The 24331-nt window shown below is 43.3% G+C and overlaps 1 protein-coding gene across 2 annotated transcripts; it reads right to left on the reverse strand.

Moving 5' to 3' along the window:
- Positions 1-9212: 9212 nt before the first annotated feature.
- LOC116039630 (perforin-1-like) lies at positions 9213-23672 on the reverse strand. 2 transcript variants are annotated; one of them, XM_036000337.1, is made up of 3 exons: positions 23119-23672; positions 21738-22914; positions 9213-9346 (listed from the first exon to the last, which is right to left on the reverse strand). In XM_036000337.1, exons 1-3 carry the CDS (start codon positions 23670-23672, stop codon positions 9305-9307), a joined length of 1773 nt encoding a protein of 590 aa, XP_035856230.1. In that variant the 3' UTR covers positions 9213-9304. The 2 variants fall into 2 exon arrangements, with proteins under 2 accessions (XP_035856230.1, XP_031140418.1); XM_031284558.2 differs by lacking the exons at positions 21738-22914; positions 23119-23672 and adding exons at positions 10641-11176; positions 11351-11418 and having other exon boundaries at positions 9213-10505.
- Positions 23673-24331: the final 659 nt, after the last annotated feature.

A 24331-nucleotide genomic window follows, 5' to 3' on the forward strand; every position in this document is an offset into this window, starting at 1 on the left:
TTTTTTTAAATGAACAGACATTAACATTCTTTAGAAAAAAATGAAAAGTAAGTAAATGCACCCGAGTTACCTTAATGGCTAGTTTTCATCGGCAGTCCCCTCGCCTGTTGTTAATAGCCATCCTATGGTGATAACAGCATTAAAATACAAATACCTTGTTTACTATGTACAGCTTTGTTGTCCTTGGTTTAAGCTGTATATGTCTATTTCTGTGTGCTGTATGTACTGTGAGAGCAACAAAAAGCCAGAGTCAATTTCCCTGTATGTGTTCACACTTACTTGGCCATTAAAGCTGATTCTAATTATGATTCTGATGAAAAGGAACTAGTTGTATCTTAATATCAAATGAATATAAAAAAAAAAAGAGAAATAAACTAAAACTGTCCAACTGAGCCTTAACCATAAACTAATCAGGTTATGTCTTAACTTTTATTAAGCTATTAAGACAAAAGAATACAAATACACACATTACAGCCATGACTGTGTGGCGGCAGGTTAGCACAGCTTATCAGCTATCTTCTGTCTTTGTGGAGAGTGTCTTCTCTCCCTTCTGTCAAAACACAAGTTTCTGAACTTGAGCTGTGTGACTCGAGGGAATTGATGTATCCACTGTCTTTCTTTGTGCTTGTGTAAATACATGCACTCAAACAAAGAACATAGTCGCAAATGCCCTATGAAAACATGCATGCACACATACACATGAACCCTTTTTTACAGTGTAGGTGTCTATAGAAGACAAAGCCATTTTCATGCATGCATACATTCGGACAATAAAAGATTTACAGCTTGCTGCTGGCACCCACACAGTTGTCGAAACACTCATTTCCAGCCAAAAACCTCCAACACATTTCCAAGTTTTGTCAAATAAAAAGTGAGACAAGATGCTTTTTACAATATCAGTTTCTTCATCTTCTCCCCTGAGAGTAAAGCAGATCCACACCCGCAACCAGATCCTTTGAGCAACACTTCACTCAAATGATCTACAGCACTCAACAAATCAACACTGCCTGTCTGAATTCAAATGCTCCACAGCTTCTAACACCATGGCAACAACTATTCTGAGAACTACCTGTGGCCATATTTTATGCCTCTAACAGTGAGGTCAACAAGTAATGCAGAGAGACCTGAACCCACGGTAGTTTATGACCTCAGAAAAAAGGGAACAGCATTTCATGAGAATCAAGGGTGGGAGGAAGGTAACCTTGTTTGCATATGTTTTTTTATTGTTGTCATTTTGCACCTACCTACAGTGAGACTAAAAGCACTGCTGCAACCTCAAAAAGGAAGTTTACCTGCATATGAACTACAAAATATGTATATATAATAATTCATATTCACTGAAAAAGAATGAAGCACTGGTGATAAGTATACAGACACTGTATGTGAAATGTCCTACATCTTAATGTTAGAAGTCTGCCACCAAAAATTGAGGAAATTAGACAACTGGTGAAACAATCAGAGGTCGGGGAAAGTTGGTTAGATGAAACTATAAGCGATGAGGAAATTGCCATTAATAATTACTGTATAGTTAGGAAGGACTGAAATAGAAAAGGGGGCGGGGTTTGTGTATATGTGCGCTCTGATGTGGCCTTTAACTGTAGAGATGACATTGCTAGTGATTTAGAGATTGTTTGGTTGGACATATGTTTACCAAAAACCAATCCCATTTTATTGGGGGCTTGCTACAGACCGCCAGGCCATGCCACCTTCTATGACAAGTTAGAACAGGTTCTCTTGAACTTATCAGACAAAGAGAGCTCAGAGCTGATATGGGGGATATGAACACAAAAGTGTCGGGCTGTGCTCATCCTTTCGGCAAAATGCTGGAGGACCTGTGTCACTCTTTTGGTCTGGAACAGCTGGTAAAAAAGTCCACGAGGATAAGCAAGACTTGTGAGAGTATTATTGATCTGATATTAGTTTTAGACAAATCTAAAATATCTCAAAGTGGTACTATTACTTACAGCATAAGTGATCATAATATAATTTTCTGCACAAGAAAATCTGGTAGAAAAATCTTTTACTCTCACAAGACTGTACTATCAAGATCATTAAACATTACTCCCAGGAAACCTTCAAGATGCATGTGGAAGAGGTGGATTGGTCCCCAGTAGTAAATTGTTCATGTGTTAATATAGCATGGTCACAGTTTAATGACAAATTTTTAAAAATCATCAACAAGGTGACCCCTCTCAGACAGATCAGAGTTAAACAGCGTTCTAGTGCATGGTTTGACGAAGTTATACATGATGCTATTAAAACCAGGGAAAAAGCACTTAAAACTTTTCATAGAACTAAAAATCATGATGATTTTATTTTATATAAGCAAGCGAGAAATAAAACTCAGGAACTTATTAGAGACGCAAAATCAACCCACTATAAGAATGATATATCAAATAATAAAGATAACCCAAAAAAGTTGTGGAAGACCTTAAAAGAATTGGGGGCCGCTAAGACAAATGCTAAGAAACCAAGAAACACAGGACTAAAAATTAAGGTGCTGAATTTCAATAAGAAAGAGGTTGCTAATCATTTTAATATTTACTTCACTTCTATAGCAGAAAAGCTGGTCTCAAATCTTCATCCTTCCTCTGGGTTATTTAGCATACATAGGGTGAAATCATTCTATAATAAACTTGGAGCAGTGCCCAACTCATTTTCTTTACGGAAGGCTGAGATAGGGGAGATGGAAAAAAACCTCTTACAGCTAGACTGCTCTAAGGGCCCTGGGTTAGATGGGTTATCCCCTCGGTTTTTACGAGATGCCGCTGCCCAAATAGCCCCTTACATCTCCCATATTTTTAACCTGTCTGTTGAATCGGGTGTTTTCCCAAATGACCTCAAGAGGGCCAAGGTAGTTCCCCTTTTTAAAAAGGGAAACAGCCATGATCCTGGTAACTACAGACCAGTCTCTATTTTGTGCACAGTCTCTAAAATGTTTGAAAAGTTGGTCAATGAGCAATTCAATGAATACATGAATAAAAACAACTTCATGTTTAAATTCCAATCCGGATTCAGGAAGTCACATTCTACTGAATCATGCCTATTGTATTTATCCGACACCATACGCAGGGAAATAGATTATGGAAATCTCTGCGGAATGGTGTTATTGGATCTTCCAAAAGCATTTGATGGTGAATCATGATAGACTGATTGCCAAACTTGAGCCCTTGGGGGCAGACAGTGCCACCTGTAGGTGGTTTAGGTCTTACCTATCAGGGAGGGAACAATTGGTGGTCTTAGGGGGAGTGCTGTCTGACCCTATGTAGTTGAATGCGGCGTTCCACAAGGAAGCATTCTCGGGCCGTCCTTATTTTTAACATACATTAATGATATGGCAGACTCCTGTTCATGTGAACTGTTTTTGTACGCTGATGACTCGGCACTTTTAATGTCTCATAAACAACAATCAACACTAGAGAGTACCCTGAGCTCTGAGCTTTCGTCTGTAAACAACTGGCTGATTGACAATATGCTGTCCTTACATTTTGGTAAGACAGAGGCTATCTTGTTCGGTTCAAAATACAGATTGAGTAGATGCTCGGAATTTAGGGTCAGTTTGAAAAATGTTGTGGTCAGTACAAAAAGGTCAGTAAAATACCTGGGTTGCATCCTAGAAAACAACTTGGATGGCAGGAATATGGCCAACAAGGTTTTGAGTAAAGTCACGGGGCTCACAAAGTTTTTAGCCAGAAACTCTAAATTTTTAGAAAGGTCAACAATGATCATCTTAGCAAACGCCTTAATTTTAACCCACTTTGAATTTACATGTACCTCCTAACAAACCGACTTAAAGGGAGGCTGCAAACAGCACAGAATAAATTAATAAGAGTAATTCTGAACTTGGGCCATAGATCGCATATAGGTAGGTCACAATTTGTTGAGCTCAACTGGCTCCCTGTGGAGTCTCGGGTTACTATGTTAAGACTGACCATGATCCATAAAATATTGTTTGGTAGTGTCCCAATTTTTTTGTCGTGTCTTATAACTAAGGTAAAGGACACACACAATATTTATACTCGTGGCAGCATATCTGTAGCCTGGGTAAACCCTGACGAACTTCCGGCAAATTTGAGATTTGCTCTGCAAGTCAGTCTGGCGAAGAGCCCATTCAAACCCATTTCCAATGTCCCCGAAATCGAGACACGATTGGTGTCTCGAACCGCTGAGGCGGGCTTTACACCAATCACAACTGTTGAGGCGGGCTTTACGCGACGACGATAGCACAGCGACGGCGAGCAGCGAGCAGCTTTTTGATTACATTCAATATGACGGCTACATGGATGTATTAAGAGAACGGACGGCTACCGAAAAGCAGCGTCACCCGGATCGTTGGTCTGATTGGTTGAAGGACTATCCCATTGCGCCCAGAAGCATTTGAGCGGCGTCCGTTGGTGACGCCCCTTTGGAAATGAACTGTCAATGAACCTTTCCCAGACCCACTCTCAGTTACAACTGAGAAGGGTCTGGTGTCAACCAGGCTAGCATATCTGACCTGTGTCCTTATAAATTTAAGACAGTGTTAGGGAAAGGAACCTTTGCCTATATAGGGGCAGTTCAGTGGAACAAGTTAGATTGTTATATTAAAGTCATTTCCAGCCTAAACTCTTTTAAAAAAAGTATCAAGGTCTGGTTACTAGAGAGGGTTGCGAAATAGATCAAAGGGCAAGTTACCATTTTTATTTTTATTTATTTAAGAAAAATGTTTTTATGTTATGTCATTGATTATTATACACTCTGTGAATTTCTTGTCTTGTCCTGATGTTATGTGTTGAGGACCACAATGGAAATAAGTCCTGGACTTTATTGTGTTTTTATCCTCGATTGTCTTTTTTTCATATGTAAGGCATTCTTGATACAATTAAATAAATCAAATCAAAAATTATACCACTAAAAAGGCTCAAAATATCACCACACTTCAATGGTAGCATAATGAGGTTCCATAAATGTTAACCGAAGCATTGAGAACTTTGTAAGTGTACAGACTGTTTATTAAAAAGATAGATTATAAAGACAGTCGCGTTACAGGCAGCCGTCGTCTTGGAAGTTACTGTCTTCCTAAAATGAAGAGCAACACGCACCTGTTGTATTTTAATGCAGGCTGGTAACAATAAGGGAAAACCACTGCTGAGTGAACAGAAAAGGCAGCGGGACCAGGCTGGCTGTACAGAATAAATCTCCAATGTAACTTAGGTGCCTCTGCTTTTGTGAAACTGAGTCAAGGCTAAATTGAACCAGGATAACTGGGAAATCCCGGCTTAATCCCTTATCTTGGTTTGTGAAATAGCCCTCTGGTCGGGATGTCTGGATACGTTTTTAAATGGTTTACATCTTAACTTTCTGACAGAACTTTCAGTGTTTTTGTAAAGTAGAATGTCTGAAACTACAGGGTTGTCATGTGGGGTACCTCAGTGTTCCGTCTTAGGACAGCCCCTGAAAGTAGCATTACTCTGATTAAGTAGCATATTGGTACCTTGACTTAAGATGTTGTTTTTGATTCAGCGATGTCCTTGGAGTATCACCTGAAACAGTTTGTTAGAAACTGCTTCTTCCAACTGAGGAACATATCTAAGCTAATGACACTGGTGCCAATGGTAGAATCGGAAAAGATCACGCATGCTTTTATTTTGTCTTGTTTGGATTACTTTAAGAGTCTTTTACTGGTTTGAACAAGAAAGAGCTTTACCGTCTCCAGGCTGTTCAGAACTCTGCTGCAAGGCTTTTAACTCAAACAAGCAAAAGAGCGCACATCACACCTGTTTTAGCATCAGTTCACTGGTTACTAGTTCATTTTCAAATTTATTAAAAAATTCTGGTCCTTCCTTTTAGATCCTTGCACCCACAAGGTTTTTCTTATATATCTACCTTAATACAGCGTCACACTCCTTCCCGGAGTCTGAGGTCTACTGTTATTATTTAAAGTTGTGACAATTATTTTTTATTATTTAATCCTTGAATGGTATGATTATGACGGTTTCAATACAGAGCAGTCATCAGTTAATGTATATTTTTTGGCTACATACACATTCAGTCTGTCCGTGATCGTCTGCCACGCTTTCTCTCGCTGTTTTATTACAGCGGCCGTGTTTATTTTTTACAAATAATTTTTATTGATTTTTTTATTTAACCTTTATTTTACCAGGGAAAAGTCACATTGAGATTAAAATCTCTTTTACAAGTGAGCCCTGGCCGAGAAGGCAGCACATAAAAATACACTTTAACATACAATAAATAACAGACAGACCGGGATGGACAGCAATAATAAATAAGAAAATAAAAACAGAAAATCACATTTTAAAAACAAGCGCAAACATGTTGATATAGTTGATGTAGGCGGGACTTGAATTCAGTATGTGAAATTAAAACCTGCAATTTTAGCTGATTTTGTAACTCATTCCATGAAGTTGGAGCACTGTAACAAAAAGCAGTTTTTCCAAACTTTGTTTTAGTTTGTGGAACATCATACAGTATGTATCTACTTGATCTTAGATTATGTTCTGATCTACTAGATGTTAAGAGTGTAGTTAAATATGAAGGAGTATGTCCTGTTATTGATTTATACACAAAGGTCAACCAATGTTTGAGCCTTCTTGTGTTGAGTGAGGGCCAACCTACCATTTCATACAATACACAGTGATGGGTAGAGTACTTGGCATGGGTTATAAATTTCAATGCTGAGTGATACACAGAATCCAAAGATTTCAACAGGGACATCGTGGAGTGTCTATAAAACACATCTCCATAATCTAAAATTGGCAAGAAGGTAGATTCAACCAATTTTCTCTTGACTTTCTGTGTGAAGCAGGAACTATTTCTGAAGTAAAAGCCCAACTTTAATTTCGATTTAATGACTAACTGCTCAATATGCAATTTAAAAGACATGTCTTTCTCCAATATAAATCCCAGGTATTTGTATGAGGGAACTAGTTCTATTGGCCTGCCCTGTAATGTGTGGAGATGAGGCAGGAAAGGTCCATGCTTACGGGTTCTGTTAAAAAACATATATTTAGTTTTCTTATCATTAATAACTAGCTAATATAGCATAATGTGTTTCCTGTTATCATACTTCCACAAGAAGCTGCTGCTCACTCTGTATAAAGTATGAACAATGCATATCCTCCATTTTAGCATCAGTAAATGTGTTATCGACCTTGCGGTCTGTTAAGGAAAGCTGTAAACGCGCATCTATCCGAATTACTTCAGCCTAGCTCAACCTAGTCGCTCCTCATCAGCCTGGCTTGGCCTTCGTGAAACGCAGTTAACCTAAAACCTACAATAAAGAGTTGGTAATTTTGCCAAATACATGCACAAATACAACAATTTGTAATTACCATCTGCTACAGCATGTGGTTGGTAAGTGTTGTTTTTTACCTTGTGAGTCTGTGTGTGTCATTATGGTATGTTGTAGCCCTGGAGACAGTTGCTGTATCTGGATCTGTCACAGAAGCAGTTTTGAGTACTTTGCCAGGTGGCCTGTCTGCGGCCAAATTATGTCACCATGCAAAATGCAGACACAAAACCGCAGAAAGTTAGTAATTGAGATCAATATTAAGGCTGAGTTTGAAGAAGGAAGTAGTGAAAGGGCCATTTCCCCTTCACCACTGTACCTCATACAACCCTACATCAAAAGATCCCAACTGTCCAGAGTGCAGTCCTTGAATAAAGCAATAATCAGAATCAGAAAAGGATGTATTGCCAAGCAAGTAGCACTTACGAGGAATTTGCCTTGGTTGTTGGTGCTTACATAAACATATTAAACATTAATATGAAATAAACAAACAATACATACAGAAACAAGTAACACAAACATTATAACTATTATACAACTATTAACATTAAGAAAAAAGATGCTGTATGGATGTGCAAAAAATGTTAAGTGATGTGCAAAAGGTTAGGATATATAGAATATGAGGACAGGTAACTAGAACAGTATGTCATCCAAGTGCTTGTCATCTCCTACCAAAACTGCACCTCCCTCCTCGCCTGAGCCCCTGTGACTGCCACCAAACATTTGCAACTAGTTTGAAATGCTGCTGCCAGTCTGATATTCACAACCACACTGTCTCCCTGTTGCAGTTTGTCTCAAGTTTAAAACTAGCTTACAGGGCAGTGAAGGAAACAACTCCTTCCTTCTTACATTTAAGCCATTGTCAAATTCTACTCTCTGGCGCAACCTGTGCACCCCTTTGCCTCTGGGAAAGTATCTACCCTCTAACTCTTAGGACTATGTGGTGGTTCAATAACTTCTTTATTGAAGTCTAAACAGCAGACTTCCAGCTTCAGGCTGAAAACTTACGTCTAATTTCTAAAAAGATATTGCACTTACAAGATCAGTTATCTCATAGGTATGAGATCTGTAGCCTAAATAGGCGTTGTTGTGGTTGTCGGTTGAGGGGCGTCGGACTAGGGGGGGGGAAGGGGACTGAGTACCCAGGGCCCTCGTGAGGAGGGCCCAAAAATATACTAGAATGAATAGCTGTGGATGCGGGAGGGGCCCATAGAAAATGCCTTTCTACAGGGCCCAGAATTTTGTGCTACGCCCCTGGTTGTCGTAACACAGAGTTATGGCCAAATACTATTCACTATGTTCTGTTGTTGACAGTACTAAATATTCATCAAGCAATTCAAAGGAGAAATATGTGTCCTTAAGTTGTATCAATAAGCAGCTTGGGTTCAAGTTAACTTACTGCATTGCAATATAAAGAACAATTTATAAGGTCAATGCCTCTGTCGACAGCCAGTCTTTAAATTAAGTTTTACAGTATATGACATGTTATGGTTTATTTCGTAATGTGTAGGTATATAGATCTTTTAAAATATGTTTCTGTTGAAATAAATATACCTATAAAGTAGTTATGTATCTCTTACATTTACCCTCTCATGGACATAATGCCAAGAAACAACGCCATTTTGGTCATCAGCCCTGACATGTATAGGAATGATCGGATGAAATGAAGAGGAAAAATGCGAAGAGTGTGTGCCGTCTTGAGTTCAGTCGATTTGTATGATTATGCATTTCAATTTTACATGTAACCACAAAACTACACAGTATTTTTAATACAATAAATCACACTGACACCTGTGTTGTCTTTGTTGATGCTTTGTTGGCCGAGTTTTTTAACTAACAGAAAGAAGCAGAAGAAAAGAACATTCCTCACAAACATGCAGTATTTGGATTACATTTGAGAAATTGAGAATGTGTAATTATTTTCTTAACAAAAGTCAAATAAAGAAATAGTAACAGTGTGAAATATGCAATTAACTAGATGCAAGATAATCATAAACTTAAATCCTTATTCTCTCATCACCCCATCTCATGTCGACCGCTGACCTCAACCTGACTGACTGATTTAGCATTCCTCTTCCCTGTCTCTCCAAGAAGGACCCCGTTTCTAGTGTGGAAGTCCTTGGCCAAAGAGGGACTCATCGGGGAGGGCATGTATTCTTGACATTGGTCACCACCAAGACTTGGTGCACACTCTACTATGTAGGAGAAGAAGACGGTACCGTGATTTAACATGCAGCTGTCACTCACTTTTCCTCTACGCAGATCAAATGAACACCAACCAAGCAGATCACTGTCCCAGTAAGAATCCTCATCATAAACACTGAACTTCAGTCGGTTTTTCATGTTAATGACGATGGATCCAAACTCAAATGTCTCTGGCCATTTAGGATTGTCATTGTTACTTATGATGACAGTACGCTTATTCATATCACCGTAACTAACCTCCACTGAACCATCTGTCTGACTCCACTTATCACCATACAGACCTTGTGCATAGAGCCTGAAAACTTTTAAGGTTGCAAGACCTTTCCCAGCAGGACAACAGTTTGACTTGATATTCTGACTACTGTTGCAAACACAAGCACAAGGATCCCTTTTGCTGGATCTGTGCCCAATCTTACAGGTTTCTGAGCATGTTTTCAACACTGCATTTTTCTTGATGTACTTCTCCACCTCTTGCTTCAGTCCGGCTCTGGCAATATGACCACTTGGCAGTATGGTGTGCAGGGGATTTATGTTGTATCGGACCACATCAGGTGAGGTTTTCAGTGAGCTAAGCCAGTTGTTATAGACAGAGGGGTTTGAATGGCCTTCAAAGAGGATGTCAGCCCCGTTGATGTTTCCACCAATGACCTCTGTGGTACGTTCATTAAATGTGCTGCTGAAACTTTGACTAGAGCCTAACTTCTTCTTCTTTGCCTGACAGTGTTGGTACTCGGCCTTAATGCTAGCAGTACTTGCAAAGCTAGCAGAGGTCTCGACTGACAAACAGTCTTTGACGTCTGTTGCAGACAGTCCACTCATGGTTGTCTGGCAGGTCCGGACAGCAGTGCTTGCTTTTATTTCCCCTCCCAGAGACACTTGTGTGATGTAATGTGTACCATATGTGTCGATCAGACTGCGATATGATGTCTCTGTCTTACGTGAATAGGATGGAAGGGAGTTCACAGCTGATTCAAAGTCATGATTCAGTGGAGGTTTTGTTGCCATTCTGTAGCTGTAAAACACAGGGATCATATACATAAGTTACTGTCGATTGCAGTATTAAGTATTAAGATTACAGTAATGTTCATATTTGTCACTTTAAGCATGAAGTTAATAACAAAAGGCAAATATCTGTGCACATACTCACCGGTAGAAGCTACAGTAGACAGAATGGCTAAAGAAGCTGTAGTGGTCTTGTTTTGACTTTTGCATGGCAAAGGAAGATTCTTTGGAGTGGGAACCTCCAAAACCAACACCAAGCTTGACAGACGGATCTACAGGGATTTCAAGGCCAATTTTCCAATCATTGGACACGGATGATGTAGAATCATTGACAAGAGTTTCGACAGAATCATACTGGATACCGGAGACCTTTAAACTGCACTTGGGGAGGGTTCTCCAGTCCACCATGGCAGCTGGAACCTTCTGGCTCTCTCTATTCATGTAGCTGTTTGTGTATAGCCTGCAAGTGCCATTGCCAAGTTTCCATGTTTCAGTGTCGATGACATAGGCACCTTTCCGCTCCATTGTAACGATGTCGAAGCCTTCTCCACCCAGATTGTAACCAGGGACAAAGTGAGCCTTTTCACACTGCTGCGGTGTACCAGTGAAGCTTACACTGGATGGAAGACACAGAGGACACCATGCCCAGAACAGGAGCATGAGATGCCACAGCCTTGCCATCTGTATGGAAGAAATAAAAAGCGACAGAAGATAAAAGGCATGGACACAGAATCACAATGCATGTAATATTTCAGTATACATTGGATATCACTAAACTAATGACTGAGGAATAGGATATACTATGCTATACTCCCCTGTCTACTATACTAGATAGGTGAGAACTCAGGGTCTTACCTCGGCTGTTGACAGCAAGTTCTGTTCAGTAACTTACAATATCTGACCCATGTTATAGTGGTAATGTGGAGGTGGAGTCTTGATTGCTTGCCTTTGTTTCTCACACATTTTATAGGTGTCTGTGTATGTGTGTGTGTGTGTGTGTGTGTGTGTGTGTGTGTGTGTGTGTGTGTGTGTGTGTGTGTGTGTGTGCGTGTGTGTGTGTGTGTGTGTGTGTGTGTGTGTGTGTGTGCGTGTGTGTGTGTGTGTGTGCAGGGGCGGACTGGGACAAAAATTCAGCCCTGGCACTGTAGACACACCAGCCCACATTACCACGTCCATGCAGCCCCACCCATGGACACGTGCATTCACTAATTACATTTCTGTACAGATGGTGAAACAAAATAAGCAGTACCTTATGTAACAGATTTTTAAACATTTAATGTAACTGGCAAACAATGCTTACTACTTTTTAAAGAGCACACGTTTATAACAAATTTACACATACTGTCTGTTTATGCCGTTTGTATGCTGTTACTGTCATTCTCTACAGTATGTTGTTCTTTGTTGCCACTGTCTGTCTGATCGATTGTCCGTGTTTCTCTCTGTTGACACTGTACATATTGTCTGTCTGGTTCTCCATCTTTTCATCCGTTTTAACTCTCTAACTCTGCAATTTAAATGTTTTTTTTGGCTGTCTGTGATTATACTTCAGGGTTTTTCCTTGCTCAGAATTGGTCTTTGGGGGAACACATAAAGCAGTGGGGGGGATGGGGTCTGGGGGTCCTCCCCCAGAAAATTTTGAGTGTAAAAGACTTCAATTCCTGCATTCTGATACATTTTTAGGCACCAATTTATGGTAAAAATGTCAATATTTATTACAAGGAAATCACAAAATTCTGGTGGCAGGTAACAATTCAAAATACAAAATATAATGGAATATTATTATATTCAGTAGTCCAGAAAAGGGGGCTTCCACATCCGTGACATGGGCCGGATACGACAACACACAGTGATGTTGAATATAGCCTACAGTGTAACGGACCACCACAGTTCATACATAGAGTTTAACCTACATAGTGTAAAACTACTACGGGGCACAGCAGAAAGACGGAGCAGAACGACGCTGCTTGTTCAGGGTTTTCATGTGTACTCCTATAGGCCTACACTTCACATCAGGCGTTAAAACCAACTGTAGCGAATTAGACTACTATTTAATGCGATAACGAGACGTTTTTAACCGGTAATGAAACTGTCTCAATTTAATACTGATGCCGTCAGACGGCCGCACGGACAGACAGCAGTCGGAGTTCCGGCAGAGCTCTGCGCCCATCAGCAGCGGCTTCTCACTGCGCAGCCGGTCCCCGACAGCAGGCTGATTGGTTCGGTCAAGTGCTTGGCAAGCCTGGCAAGATGGATTTTCCTGTGATGTGTGATCCTGCGATACTCGCGTGATCTCGCGAGAAACCAGCCGCTCTGCAAGGTAGGTGTTATGCCTTCTCTCCGGCCTGTGTGGTTAGGGATGCACCGATCCGACTTTTTCAGTCCCGATACCAATGCCTGGGCTTTGTGTATCTGTCGATACCCGATACCGATCCGATACTGTTGTTGAATTAATAATACACTGTATACCTTTTGCACCTTATACCTTCCTTCCACCATGTGGAAGAGACTCAAGGCACCAGACTTTCCTAACTAAACATTACTTTCCTAACTAAGACAAAATAACATAGATGTAATGTATTGACTTCTTATTTATTTGTTATTTTAAAAAATAATTGTGCATTTAAATCGAAAATATAATGTAATCAAACTTCTTAAAATTTATTTAAATAAATAACAATAATGGGACTTTATATAGGTTTATAATGGCTTATTCTACTGTCAGAAGTACGTAGAATATCACAAAAGCATTTTAATGTCATGTTTACTAAAAGCTTTGATTACTAAAGGGTTTGCCTGGCTCCACAACATTATATAACGTTATATGAAGGAACATTATATTATTAACTATTATCATATTAACATTATATAACGTTATATGAAGGAGAATCCATGAAACAGTTACAGAATCTAAACTATTTTTTTTTCTGCAAACTGCAAACTAGTAAAATAAACTCAAATCGAATGAATACACATACAAACAACTTTAACATTGTTTCCCTTTCAAAACAAAATAGTTGTAAGCTAGTTGTATAAACACTACCTTGGCCACAGGTAAGTTAGGTTGTAGTGTGGTTGTAGTGGGCGACAGAACGTAGCTCCGCTGTCAGCCTCCTTCGCTGTTTGAATAATGTTAGTACGTTGGCGGACATATTTCAGCAAGGCAAGGCATCTTAAATCCATTGTTTTAATCATTGCTCTGAACCCGTCTTTCTCAACGGTCTGTAGCGGGACCGTAGTTGGATTGCGTTCATAATGTTGCTCTGCTGCATGCTTGAAGTGACATGTCTTTAACGTTAGCACTGTAACATTAGCACGGTAACGTTAGCACGGCCGAGTAATGTTAGAGCGACGGGCAACAACAGTGGCTAAATTATGTTCGATATTTTAGAAACAAAAAACCTTGCAACAACAGACGTCTCCTCTCCTGAGCATACGTTGTTCTGGTGTATCTCTGTTCTTGAATGTGCAGTAGTGACCAGAGCCTTTCCCAGTTTAACAGACTGTTATGCTACCTGGCTAGCTAGCAGCTATAATGTTACCCAACATGCCGTTCGGCGGTGTAGCTACATTTGTAAATGTAAAATTATTAGTGTTAGAAACTGTTTAAGTCACAAATTGTTATGTGCTATGGTGTTTTATCCGTTTAAAGAAAGTTAGTTGTGGGTTATTAATTGTTGTGTTATAAAGTTACTACCATGAGTGACGGGTTTATAGTTAATTCAATTTCAACTCAATTCAATTCAATTCAATTTTATTTATAGTATCAAATCATAACAAGAGTTATCTCGAGACACTTTACAGATAAAGTAGGTCTAGACCACACTCTGTAAACAAAGTTAACAGGGGTCCCAGTGCTGCGACTGAGGGAAATAAAAAAAAAACTGGATCGGCCTGTGGATCTGTTAATTTTTCCGATCCCCGATCCAGCTATTTTGTCAATATCGGGGCCGACATCCGATCTTAATATCGGATCGATGCACCTCTATGTGTGGCCTGAGGCATTATCTTTTCTTGCAGTCTGTATGTACGTCCGCCCCATACTTGTCAACACAATAACTAAGATAAATAAGAATGAAAAGAATTTGTACAACGTAAGGAGAGGGGTAGTGCACCCCGGGCCGACGTGCGGCTCTCCTGATCCTGGGCTGGCGTGCAGCTCTCCTGACTCTGGTCTAGTTAGCAATCTCCCTGAATCCAAGCTAGCTAGCAGCCTCTCAACTTCCCTGCTGGCTAGCAGCCTCCCAGATTCCCCGCTAGCTAGCAGCCCCTCTGAATCCAGGCTAGCTAGCTGCCCCCCTGAGTCCCTGCTAGCTAGCAGCCCCCCTGAATCCAGGCTAGCTAGCATCCTTCCTGAGCCCAGGCTAGCCAGCAGCCTCCCTGATCCCCTGCTGGCTAGCAGCCTCCCAGATTCCCCGCTAGCTAGCAGCCCCCCTGAATCTGTGCTAGCTAGCAGCCTCTCTAAGCCCCAGCTAGCTAGCCGCCCCCTGAGTCCCTGCTAGCTAGCCGCCCCCCTGATTCCCCGCTAGCTAGCAACCCTCCTGAATCCAGGCTAGCTAGTAGCCTTCCTGAGCCCCGGCTGGCTAGCAGCCTTCCTGAGCCCCGGCTGGCTAGCAGCCTCCCAGATTCCCCGCTAGCTAGTGTTAGAATATATTTTGTGAAAGTGTTAAGAAAAGGTTTTAGAGTTCATGGGGCTGACCTCAATGCCTCTGTTTCCCTGGGTTATGAGAGACCATCTAGTTTTACAGTGATTAGATATAATAAAGGAAGGGTGAGAAAGAAACTCTCTGATCAGGGGAAACGAACGAGGCAAACAATGGTCAGCACTATGCAAGCGCGGGATTTGTGACACTGTATGGAAATGACCTGGCTCTCATGAAAACTCCTTAAAGTTTGCTGGAGATTAAAACACAGGTGTTCAAAATCCAACAATAGTGGCTTGTTTCTTCTGAGCTGAGAATTGGAAGTTAAGGTCATGTTTTTTATACAGTGTTACAAATTAGTCAGGAGCCGGCTGGAGCCAGAAGATCTGGACCAGATCCAAACTGATGAGGGCACTACCAGGGATGGGACAGAAATGGATAAATAGAGAGTATCCCAACTTAGCAGGACCTGATGCTAGGGGAAACTCTGTCAGTTCATTAGGTGATAGAGACTCTGCCTTTGTGTATCAGATCCATGTACATGTACTTGTATTCTGCAATATCTTTCACTAAATTTGTTATTAATTTTAACTGGATGAATCCTGGTCTTGATTTGATTCCTGAGTTTTATTTCTCTGATCTACCAGTAAACGAACACAAATAGTGACCAAAGAATTGGAGTCAGATCAAGTCTGGCCTTTTTAGGGCCAGACCGGTCAAATTGGTCACATTTTAGATCGAAATCCTTCACTAGCAACCCCCCTGAATCCAGGCTAGCTAACAGCCTTCCTGAGCCCCGGCTGGCTAGCAGCCTTCCTGAGCCCCGGCTGGCTAGCAGCCTCCCAGATTCCCCGCTAGCTAGCAACCCCCCTGAATCCAGGCTAGCTAGCATCCTTCCTGAGCCCAGGCTAGCCAGCAGCCTCCCTGATTCCCCGCTGGCTAGCAGCCTCCCAGATTCCCCACTAGCTAGCAGCCTCCCTGAATCCAGACTAGCTAGCCGCCTCTCTAAGTCCCGGCTAGCAAGTAGCTCCTCTGAGTCCCGGCTGGCTAGCAGCCTCCCTAGTGTCCCCGACCTCCCTAGTGTCCCTGAGCTCCCTAGGGTCCCCGAGCTCCCTAGTGTCCCCGAGCTCCCTAGTGTCCCCAAGCTGCCCAGTGTCCCAGCACTGCCCAGCTTCCCCGAGCTTTCCAGTGTCCCCGAGCTCCCTAGTGTCCCCAAGCTGCCCAGTGTCCCAGCACTGCCCAGCTTCCCCAAGCTTTCCAGTGTCCCCGAGCTTCCTAATGTCCCCGAGCTTCCTAGTATTCCCGAGTTTCCTAGCGTCCCTGAGTTCCCTAGTGTCCCCAGGTTGTCCTGTATCCCAGATCCCTGGCTGACTAGCAGCTTTTCTTATCCCCAGCTGGCTAACAACCCTCCAGATCCCCGGCTGACTAGCAGCCTTCCTGATCCCCGGCTGGTTAGCAGCCCTCCAGGTCCCCGGCTGGCTAGCAGCCTTCCAGATCCCCGGCTGGCTAGCAGCCCTCCAGATTCCCGGCTGACTAGCAGCCTTCCTGATCCCCGGCTGGCTAGCACCCCCTCAGATCCCCGGCTGGCTAGCGGCCTCCCTGATCCCCGGCTGACTACCATTCGCTCTGAATCGGCCATGGCCAATCCCCCAAAGACTTTGGCCTTCCCAGTCGCCCTGGAGACCACCCCGTTGACCTTGCCGGTCTCCGGCGCCCATGAGACCGTGCCTGAGACTTTGCTGGTCTCCGGCGCCCCTGAGACCGCCCTTGAGACCGCCCCAAAGACTTTGCTTTTGTCCTGCCCCCCAGAGACTTTGCCTGTGGCGGTCAGACCGACTCCTGCCCCTCGTGTCCTCTCGGCGGTCAGACCGACTCCTGCCCCTCGTGTCCTTTCGGCGGTCAGACCCACTCCTGCCCCTCGTGTCCTGTCGGCACCCCAGTCAACCTCTGCTCCCGTTGCCTGACCGCCAGGCCCCAGCCCAGCTGACCCGTCACCAGGCCCCAGTCCAGCTGACCCGTCACCTGGCCCCAGCTCTGCTGACCCGTCACCTGGCCCCAGCTCTGCTGACCCGTCGCCTGGCCCCAGCTCTGCTGACCAGTCGCCTGGTCCTGGACCAGCTGATCCTTCGCCTGCGCGGCCTCCCAAGGGACTCCGCCTTGGCCGACCTGCTCGGCCCCCTCGACGTCCAGTACGGCCACCTGAGGGATTCTGCCTTCATCGCCGGTGGCCAGAAGGTTTCTGCCTTCGTCACCGGCCGCCTGAAGGCTTCTGCCTTCGTTGCTGCTCTCAGTCCCCTGTTGCCGAGGCTTCTCAGTCCCCTGTTGCCGAGGCCTCTCAGTCCCCTGTTGCCGAGGCCTCTCAGTCCCCTGTTGCCGAGGCCTCTCTGTCCCCTGTTGCCGAGGCCTCTCAGTCCCCTGTTGCCGAGGCCTCTCTGTCCCCTGTCCTGGGGCCCCGCTCCGTTCCCCCGAGTGACCCCGCTCCGTTCCCCCAAGTGGCCCCGCTCCGTTCCCCCGAGTGACCCCGCTCCGTTCCCCCAAGTGGCCCCGCTCCGTTCCCCCGAGTGGCCCCGCTCCGTTCCCTGTCCCGAGTGGCCCCTCTCCGTTCCCTGTCCCGAGTGGCCCCTCTTCGTTCCCTGTCCCGAGTGGCCCCTCTCCGTTCCCTGTCCCGAGGGGCCCCTCTCCGTTCTCTGTCCTGAGTGGCCCCTTTCTGTTCCTTGTTCTGAGTAGCCCCCCTGCTTCCCCAAGTGGGCCCTCTGGCCCTCCGTTTTCCCCCAGGCCTCTGCGGCCCTGTTTCCCACAGGCCTCTGCGGCCCTCTGTTTCCCCCAGGCCTCTGCGGCCCTCTGTTTCCCCCAGGCCTTTGAGGCCCTCTGTTTCCCCCGGGCCTCTGCGGCCCTCTGGCCCTCCGTTTTCCCCCAGGCCTCTGCGGCCCTGTTTCCCACAGGCCTCTGCGGCCCTCTGTTTCCCCCAGGCCTCTGCGGCCCTCTGTTTCCCCCAGGCCTCTGCGGCCCTCTGTTTCCCCGGAGTGCCCCAGTGACTCTCTGTTCCCTGTGCCCCAGTGACTCTCTGTTCCCTATGCCCCGGTGCGTTGTTCCCGGTGCCCTCTGTTTCCCCCGAGTGCCCCAGTGACTCTGTTCCCTGTGCCCCGGTGCGTTGTTCCCTGTGCCCCGGTGCTCTCTGTTCCCTGTGCCCCAGTAACTCTCTGTTCCCTGTGCCCCAGTGACTCTCTGTTCCCTGTGCCCCAGTGACTCTCTGTTCCCTGTGCCCCAGTGACTTTCTGCCTCCCCCTCCCTGGGTTGTTTTCTGTTTGTTTTGGGTTTTTTTTGGACGTCTGGTATCCGCCCCTTGAGGGGGGGGGGCTCTGTTATGGTTTGGACATTTCTGTTGCCTGGTTTTGTATTTTTCTGTTGCTTGTATTATGATTTCTGTATGTTTCCTGTTTTGTATGTTCTGTATTTTTCTGTTCCCTGTCTTGTAAATTTATCCTTGGTTGTGTATTGTGGTCTGTGTATATTTTGTTGTGTACTTCCCTGTTTAGGTTCTGTTTCCTGTTTTATTTTGATAGTCTGTTTTCTGTCTTGTCATGTCTAGTTTTAATTTCTGTGTTTCCCACCTCTGTTGATTACCCTGCCCCGCCCTGATGTGTTTCACTTGTCGTATCACCTGTCCCTCATTTGTTCATTACCTTGTGTATTTAACCTCTGTGTTCCCTTTGCCTCTTGTTGGATTGTTTTGTGTCCGTGTGTGTCCGTTGCCCTGCTTTTGTGAGTTTTCCCTTAGAGTTTTTCCCACAGTTTTTCCAGTCCTTGTACTGCCGTTTTTTTGTTAATAAAGTCTCAGATTGAACCTTCCGCTGCCTGCCTGCCTGCTCTCTGCGTTTGGGTCCTATTTTCTCCTGCCGAGTAACAGAATTAAAATTGTGAAAGAGTAGGTGCCCAGTTTCATCCCCAGTTTAGAGAGAACTAAGTCTGACATTAACTTAAAATTAATTTCAAAATCCTTCCTGCAGCAAAGCCTGAGCCTGGGGCACATGGGGCACACGCTCTACCAGGTGAGCTACCCAGGTAACCCTACAATAAAGTGTTGGTAATTTTGCCAAATACATGCACAAATAAAACAATTTATAATTACCATCTGCTACAGCATGTGGGTCGCTGGTGTTGTTTTTTACCTTGTGAGTCTGTGTGTGTCATTATGGTAAAATGTAGCCCTGGAGACACGTGTTGTATCTGGATCTGTCACAAAAGCAGTTTTGAGTACTTTGCCAGGTGGTCTGTCTGCGGCCAAATTTTGTCACCGTGATAGCACCGTTCAAAATGCAGACACAAAACCGCCGAAAGGTAGCAGTTGAGATCAATATTAAGGCTGAGTTTGAAGAAGGAAGTAGGAGGGTAGGAAGTAGTGAAAAGGCCATTTCCCCTTCATCACTGTACCTCATACAACCCCACTTTAAAAGATCCCAACTGTCCAGAGTGCAGTCCTTGAATAAAGCAATAATCAGAATCAGAAAAGGATTTATTGCCAAGAAAGTAGCACTTACGAGGAATTTGCCTTGGTTGTTGGTGCTTACATAAACATATTAAACATTAATATGAAATAAACAAACAATACATACAGACACAAGTAACACAAACATAACTATTAACATTAAGAAAAAAGATGCTGTATGAATGTGCAAAAAATGTTAAGTGATGTGCAAAAGGTTAGGATATATATAATATGCAGAGGACAGGTAACTAGAACAGTATGTCATCCAAGTGCTTGTCATCTCCTACCAAAACTGCACCTCCCTCCTCGCCTGAGCCCCTGTGACTGCCACCAAACATTTGCAACTAGTTTGAAATGCTGCTGCCAGTCTGATATTCACAACCACACTGGCTCCCTGTTGCAGCTTGTTTCAAGTTTAAAACTAGCTTACAGGGCAGTGAAGGAAACAACTCCTTCCTTCTTACCTTTAAGCCATTGTGCACCCCTTTGCCTCTGGGAAAGTACCTACCCTCTAACTCTTAGGACTATGTGGTGGTTCAATAACTTCTTTACTGAAGTCTAAACAGCAGACTTCCACCACAGGCTGAAAACTTGCGTCTAATTTCTAAAAAGATATTGCACTTACAAGATCAGTTATCTCATAGGTATGAGATCTGTAGCCTAAATAGGCGTTGTTGTGGTTGTCGTCAGGGGAGTCGGACTAGGGGGAAAAAGGGGACTACCCAGGGCTCATATTTTTGGGCCCTCATGTGACGAGGGCCCAAAAATATACTAGAATGAATAGCTGTGGATGCGGGGAGGGGCCCATAGAAAATGCCTTTCTACAGGGCCCAGAATTTTATGCTACCACCTGGTTGTTGTAACACAGAGTTATGGCCAAATACTATTCACTATGTTCTGTTGTTGACACTACTAAACATTCATCAAGCAATTCAAAGGAGAAATATGTGTCCTTAAGTTGTATCAATAAGCAGCTTGGGTTCAAGTTAACTTACTGCATTGCAATATAAAGAACAATTTATAAGGTCAATGCCTCTGTTTGAAAGCCAGTCATTAAATTAAGTTTTACAGTATATGACGTTTTATGGATTATTTTTTAATGTGTAAGTATATAGATCTTTTAAAATATGTTTCTGTTGAAATACATATACCTATAAAGTAGTTATGTATCTCTTACGTTTGCCCTCTCATAGACATAATGCGCAGAAACAACGCCATTTTTGGTCTGTTTTGTCAGCCCTAACATGTATAGAAATGATCGGATGAAATGAAGAGAAAAATGAGAAGAATGTGTGCCGTCTTGACTTCAGTCGATTTGTATGATTATGCATTTCAATTTTACATGTAATCACTGTAGTATATGATTTACTTACACACATGGTTCCATTTGGCTGTGTCGGAGAAATTGTTCTGCTGTTGTAATTTTAAACATGTATGTCTTACTCTTTGTTTTTCGAGACTTTATTAAGTCTCGAAGGGGGGAATATGTAGTATATGATTTACTTACACACATGGTTCCATTTGGCTAAAACAAATGGTTAGAGGTCACCTTCTAGAGGAAGTGACTTTGCTGGAGCAAATGGGGACCACTGACTGAGTGGCCCCAGGACTGACACCCCCATCACCACATCTCATGTTACACAGGACAGTATATATCCACATGTTTGAAGAGGAAATCTTCAGAGTAGCCATATTGACTGAGGAGCTCTCCAGACTTTCCATGGAATCTGTTAATTGATGCTGAATCTTTGATGTAATAAACTTTTTATTATCGAAATCAGTGTCGGCGAATACTTCTTCCATACAGCATCACAGCAACAAGACTAAAGATACCACACCACAAAACTACACAGTATTTGTATTACAATAAATCACACGGACACCTGTGTTGTCTTTGTTGATGCTTTATTGGCGTTTGAGTTTTTTAACTAACAGAAAGAAGCAGAAGAAAAGAACATTTCTCACAAACATGCAGTATTTGAGAATGTGTAATTATTTTGTTAAAAGTCAAATAAAGAAATAGTAACAGTGTGAAATATGCGATTAACTAGATGCAAGATAATCATAAAATTAAATCCTTATTCTCTCATCACCCCATCTCATGTTGACCGCTGACCTTAACCTGACTGACTGATTTAGCATTCCTCTTCCCCGTCTCTCCAAGAAGGACCCCGTTTCTAGTGTGGAAGACCTTGGCCAAAGAGGGACTCATCGGGGAGGGTATGTATTCTTGACATTGGTCACCACCAAGACTTGGTGCACACTCTACTATGTAGGAGAAGAAGAAGGTACCGTGATTTAACATGCAGCTGTCACTCACTTTTCCTCTACGCAGTTTAAATGAACACCCACCAAGCCGATCACTGTTCCAGTAAGTATCCTCATCATAAACACTGAACTTCAGTCTGTTTTTCATGTTAATGACGATGGGTCCAAACTCAAATGTCTCTGGCCATTTAGGATTGTCATTGTTACTTATGATGACAGTACGCTTATTCATATCACCGTAACTAACCTCCACTGAACCATCTGTCTTAGTCCACACATCACCATACAGACCTTCTGCATAGAGACTGAAAACCTTTAATGTTGCAAGACCTTTCCCAGCAGGACAGCAGTTTGACTTGATATTCTGACTACTGTTGCAAACACAAGCACAAGGATCCCTTTTGCTGGATCTTTGCCCAATCTTACAGGTTTCAGAAAATTTTTTAAACAATGCATTTTTCTTGATGTACTTCTCCACCTCTTTTTTCAGTCCGGCTCTGGCAATATGACCACTTGGCAGTATGGTGTGCAGGGGCTTTATGCTGTATTGGACCACATCAGGTATGGTTTTCAGTGAGGTAACCCATCTTTCATAGATAGAGGGGTCTGATTGGCCTCCAAAGAGGGATTTAGGGCGGTTAGCAAGGTCTCCACCAATGACCTTTTTTTCACGCTCCCTAAATGTGCTGCTAAAACTTTGACCAGAGCCTAGCTTCTGCTTCTCTGCCTCACAGTATTGAAACATTGCCTTAATGCTAGCAACTTTCTCCAAGCCAGCAGAGGCCTCAACTGACAAACAGTCTTTGACTTCTGTTTCTGACAGTCCACTCATGGTTGTCTGGCAGGTCCGGACAGCAGTGCATTCTTTTATTTCCCCTCCCAGAGACACTTGTGTGATGTAATGTGTACCATATGTGTCGATCAGACTGCGATATGATGGTTCTGTCTTACGTGAATAGGATGGAAGGGAGTTCACAGTTGATTCAAACTCATGACTCAGTGGAGGTTTTGCTTTCATTCTGTAGCTGTAAAACAGGAATTATACAAATTAGTTACATCACAGTTCCACTTTAATCACATATCAATATTTATGTTGTTTGTTTTAAGCTAAATTGCTGTCATTACTGCCAACCACCTAAAACACTGTAAAACCAAGCATTTCTCAGTGAACTGACCAAATAAAGTTAGGGTAATGGCAAAAGAAGACAAATATCTGTCCACGTACTCACCTGTAGAGGCTAACGTCGACGGAATGGTGAAAGAAGGTGTAGCGGTCTTGTTTCGACATTCTCATGGCAAAGGTAGATTCTTTGGAATGGGAACCTCCAAAACCAAGACCAACAGTGAGGATCACTGTCATGGTTGGATCTAAAGGTATAGGGTGGTCTAGGCCAATTTTCCAATCATTGGACACGGATGATGTAGAAGCATTGACAAGAGTTTCGACAGAATCATACTGGATACCGGAGACCTTTAAACTGCACTTGGGGAGGGTTCTCCAGTCCACCACGGCAGCTGGAACCTTCTGGCTCTCTCCATTCATGTAGCTGTTTGTGTATAGCCTGCAAGTGCCATTGCCAAGCTTCCATGTTTCAGTGTCGATGACATAGGCACCTTTCCGCTCCATTGTGACGATGTCGAAGCCATCGCCACCCAGATTGTAACCAGGGACAAAGTGAGCCTTTTCACACTGCTGCGGTGTACCAGTGAAGCTTACACTGGATGGAAGACACAGAGGACACCATGCCAAGAACAGGAGCATGAGATGCCACAGCCTTGCCATCTGTATGGAAGAAATAATTAGGGACAGAAGGTTAAATGCGTGAACACAGAATCAGTTAAACAATGCATGCAATATTTCAATATGAATTTGATGTCATTAAACAAATGACTGAGGAATAAGAGGAATTGGATGCAAAAATGTACTCAACTATACTATAATATACTCTCCTATCTACTATACTAGATAGGTGAGAACTCAGGGTCTTACCTCAGCTGTTGACAGCAAGCTCTGTTCAGTAACTTACAATATCTGACCCATCTTATATATAAGTCTGATATGAAGGTGGAGTCTTGATTGCATATGTGTTTCTCACACATTTTTTTTCATTTAACCACCTGCATTTAAGCTGTGTGTGTGTGTGTGTGTGTGTGTGTGTGTGTGTGTGTGTGTGTGTGTGTGTGTGTGTTTGTGCATGTGTGCATGCGTGTGTGTGTGTGTGTGTGTGTGTGTGTGTGTGTGTGTGTGTGTGTGTGTGTGGGCTTCTTCCCCAAACTGGTGGTGTGGTGACTGCCATCTAGGCCTTCTGTAGATAAAACACAATGGATACAAGTAATTAAGTAACTCATGCAACCCTACTTCAAAACTCCAAACTATCCCTTTAAGAGTGCAGTCCTTGAATAAAGTAAGCAACTTAATTAGATTTCTCTACACAGGGACTC

Source organism: Sander lucioperca, chromosome 4 (assembly GCF_008315115.2).
Source record: "Sander lucioperca isolate FBNREF2018 chromosome 4, SLUC_FBN_1.2, whole genome shotgun sequence".
NCBI classification, from domain to species: domain Eukaryota; kingdom Metazoa; phylum Chordata; class Actinopteri; order Perciformes; family Percidae; genus Sander; species Sander lucioperca.

What these genes read in the sequence shown, in the direction of transcription:
- LOC116039630 (XM_036000337.1), bottom strand. Translation starts at nt 23,672, where the DNA reads ATGGCAAGGCTGTGGCATCTCATGCTCCTGTTCTTGGCATGGTGTCCT. An exon ending in GTCGACGTTAGCCTCTACAG is followed by an intron (nt 22,915 to 23,118) that starts GTGAGTACGTGG and finishes CCTGTTTTACAG; the next exon opens with CTACAGAATGAAAGCAAAAC. An exon ending in AATCAGTCAGTCAGGTTAAG is followed by an intron (nt 9,347 to 21,737) that starts GTCAGCGGTCAA and finishes AATGCTAAATCA; the next exon opens with GTCAGTCAGGTTGAGGTCAG.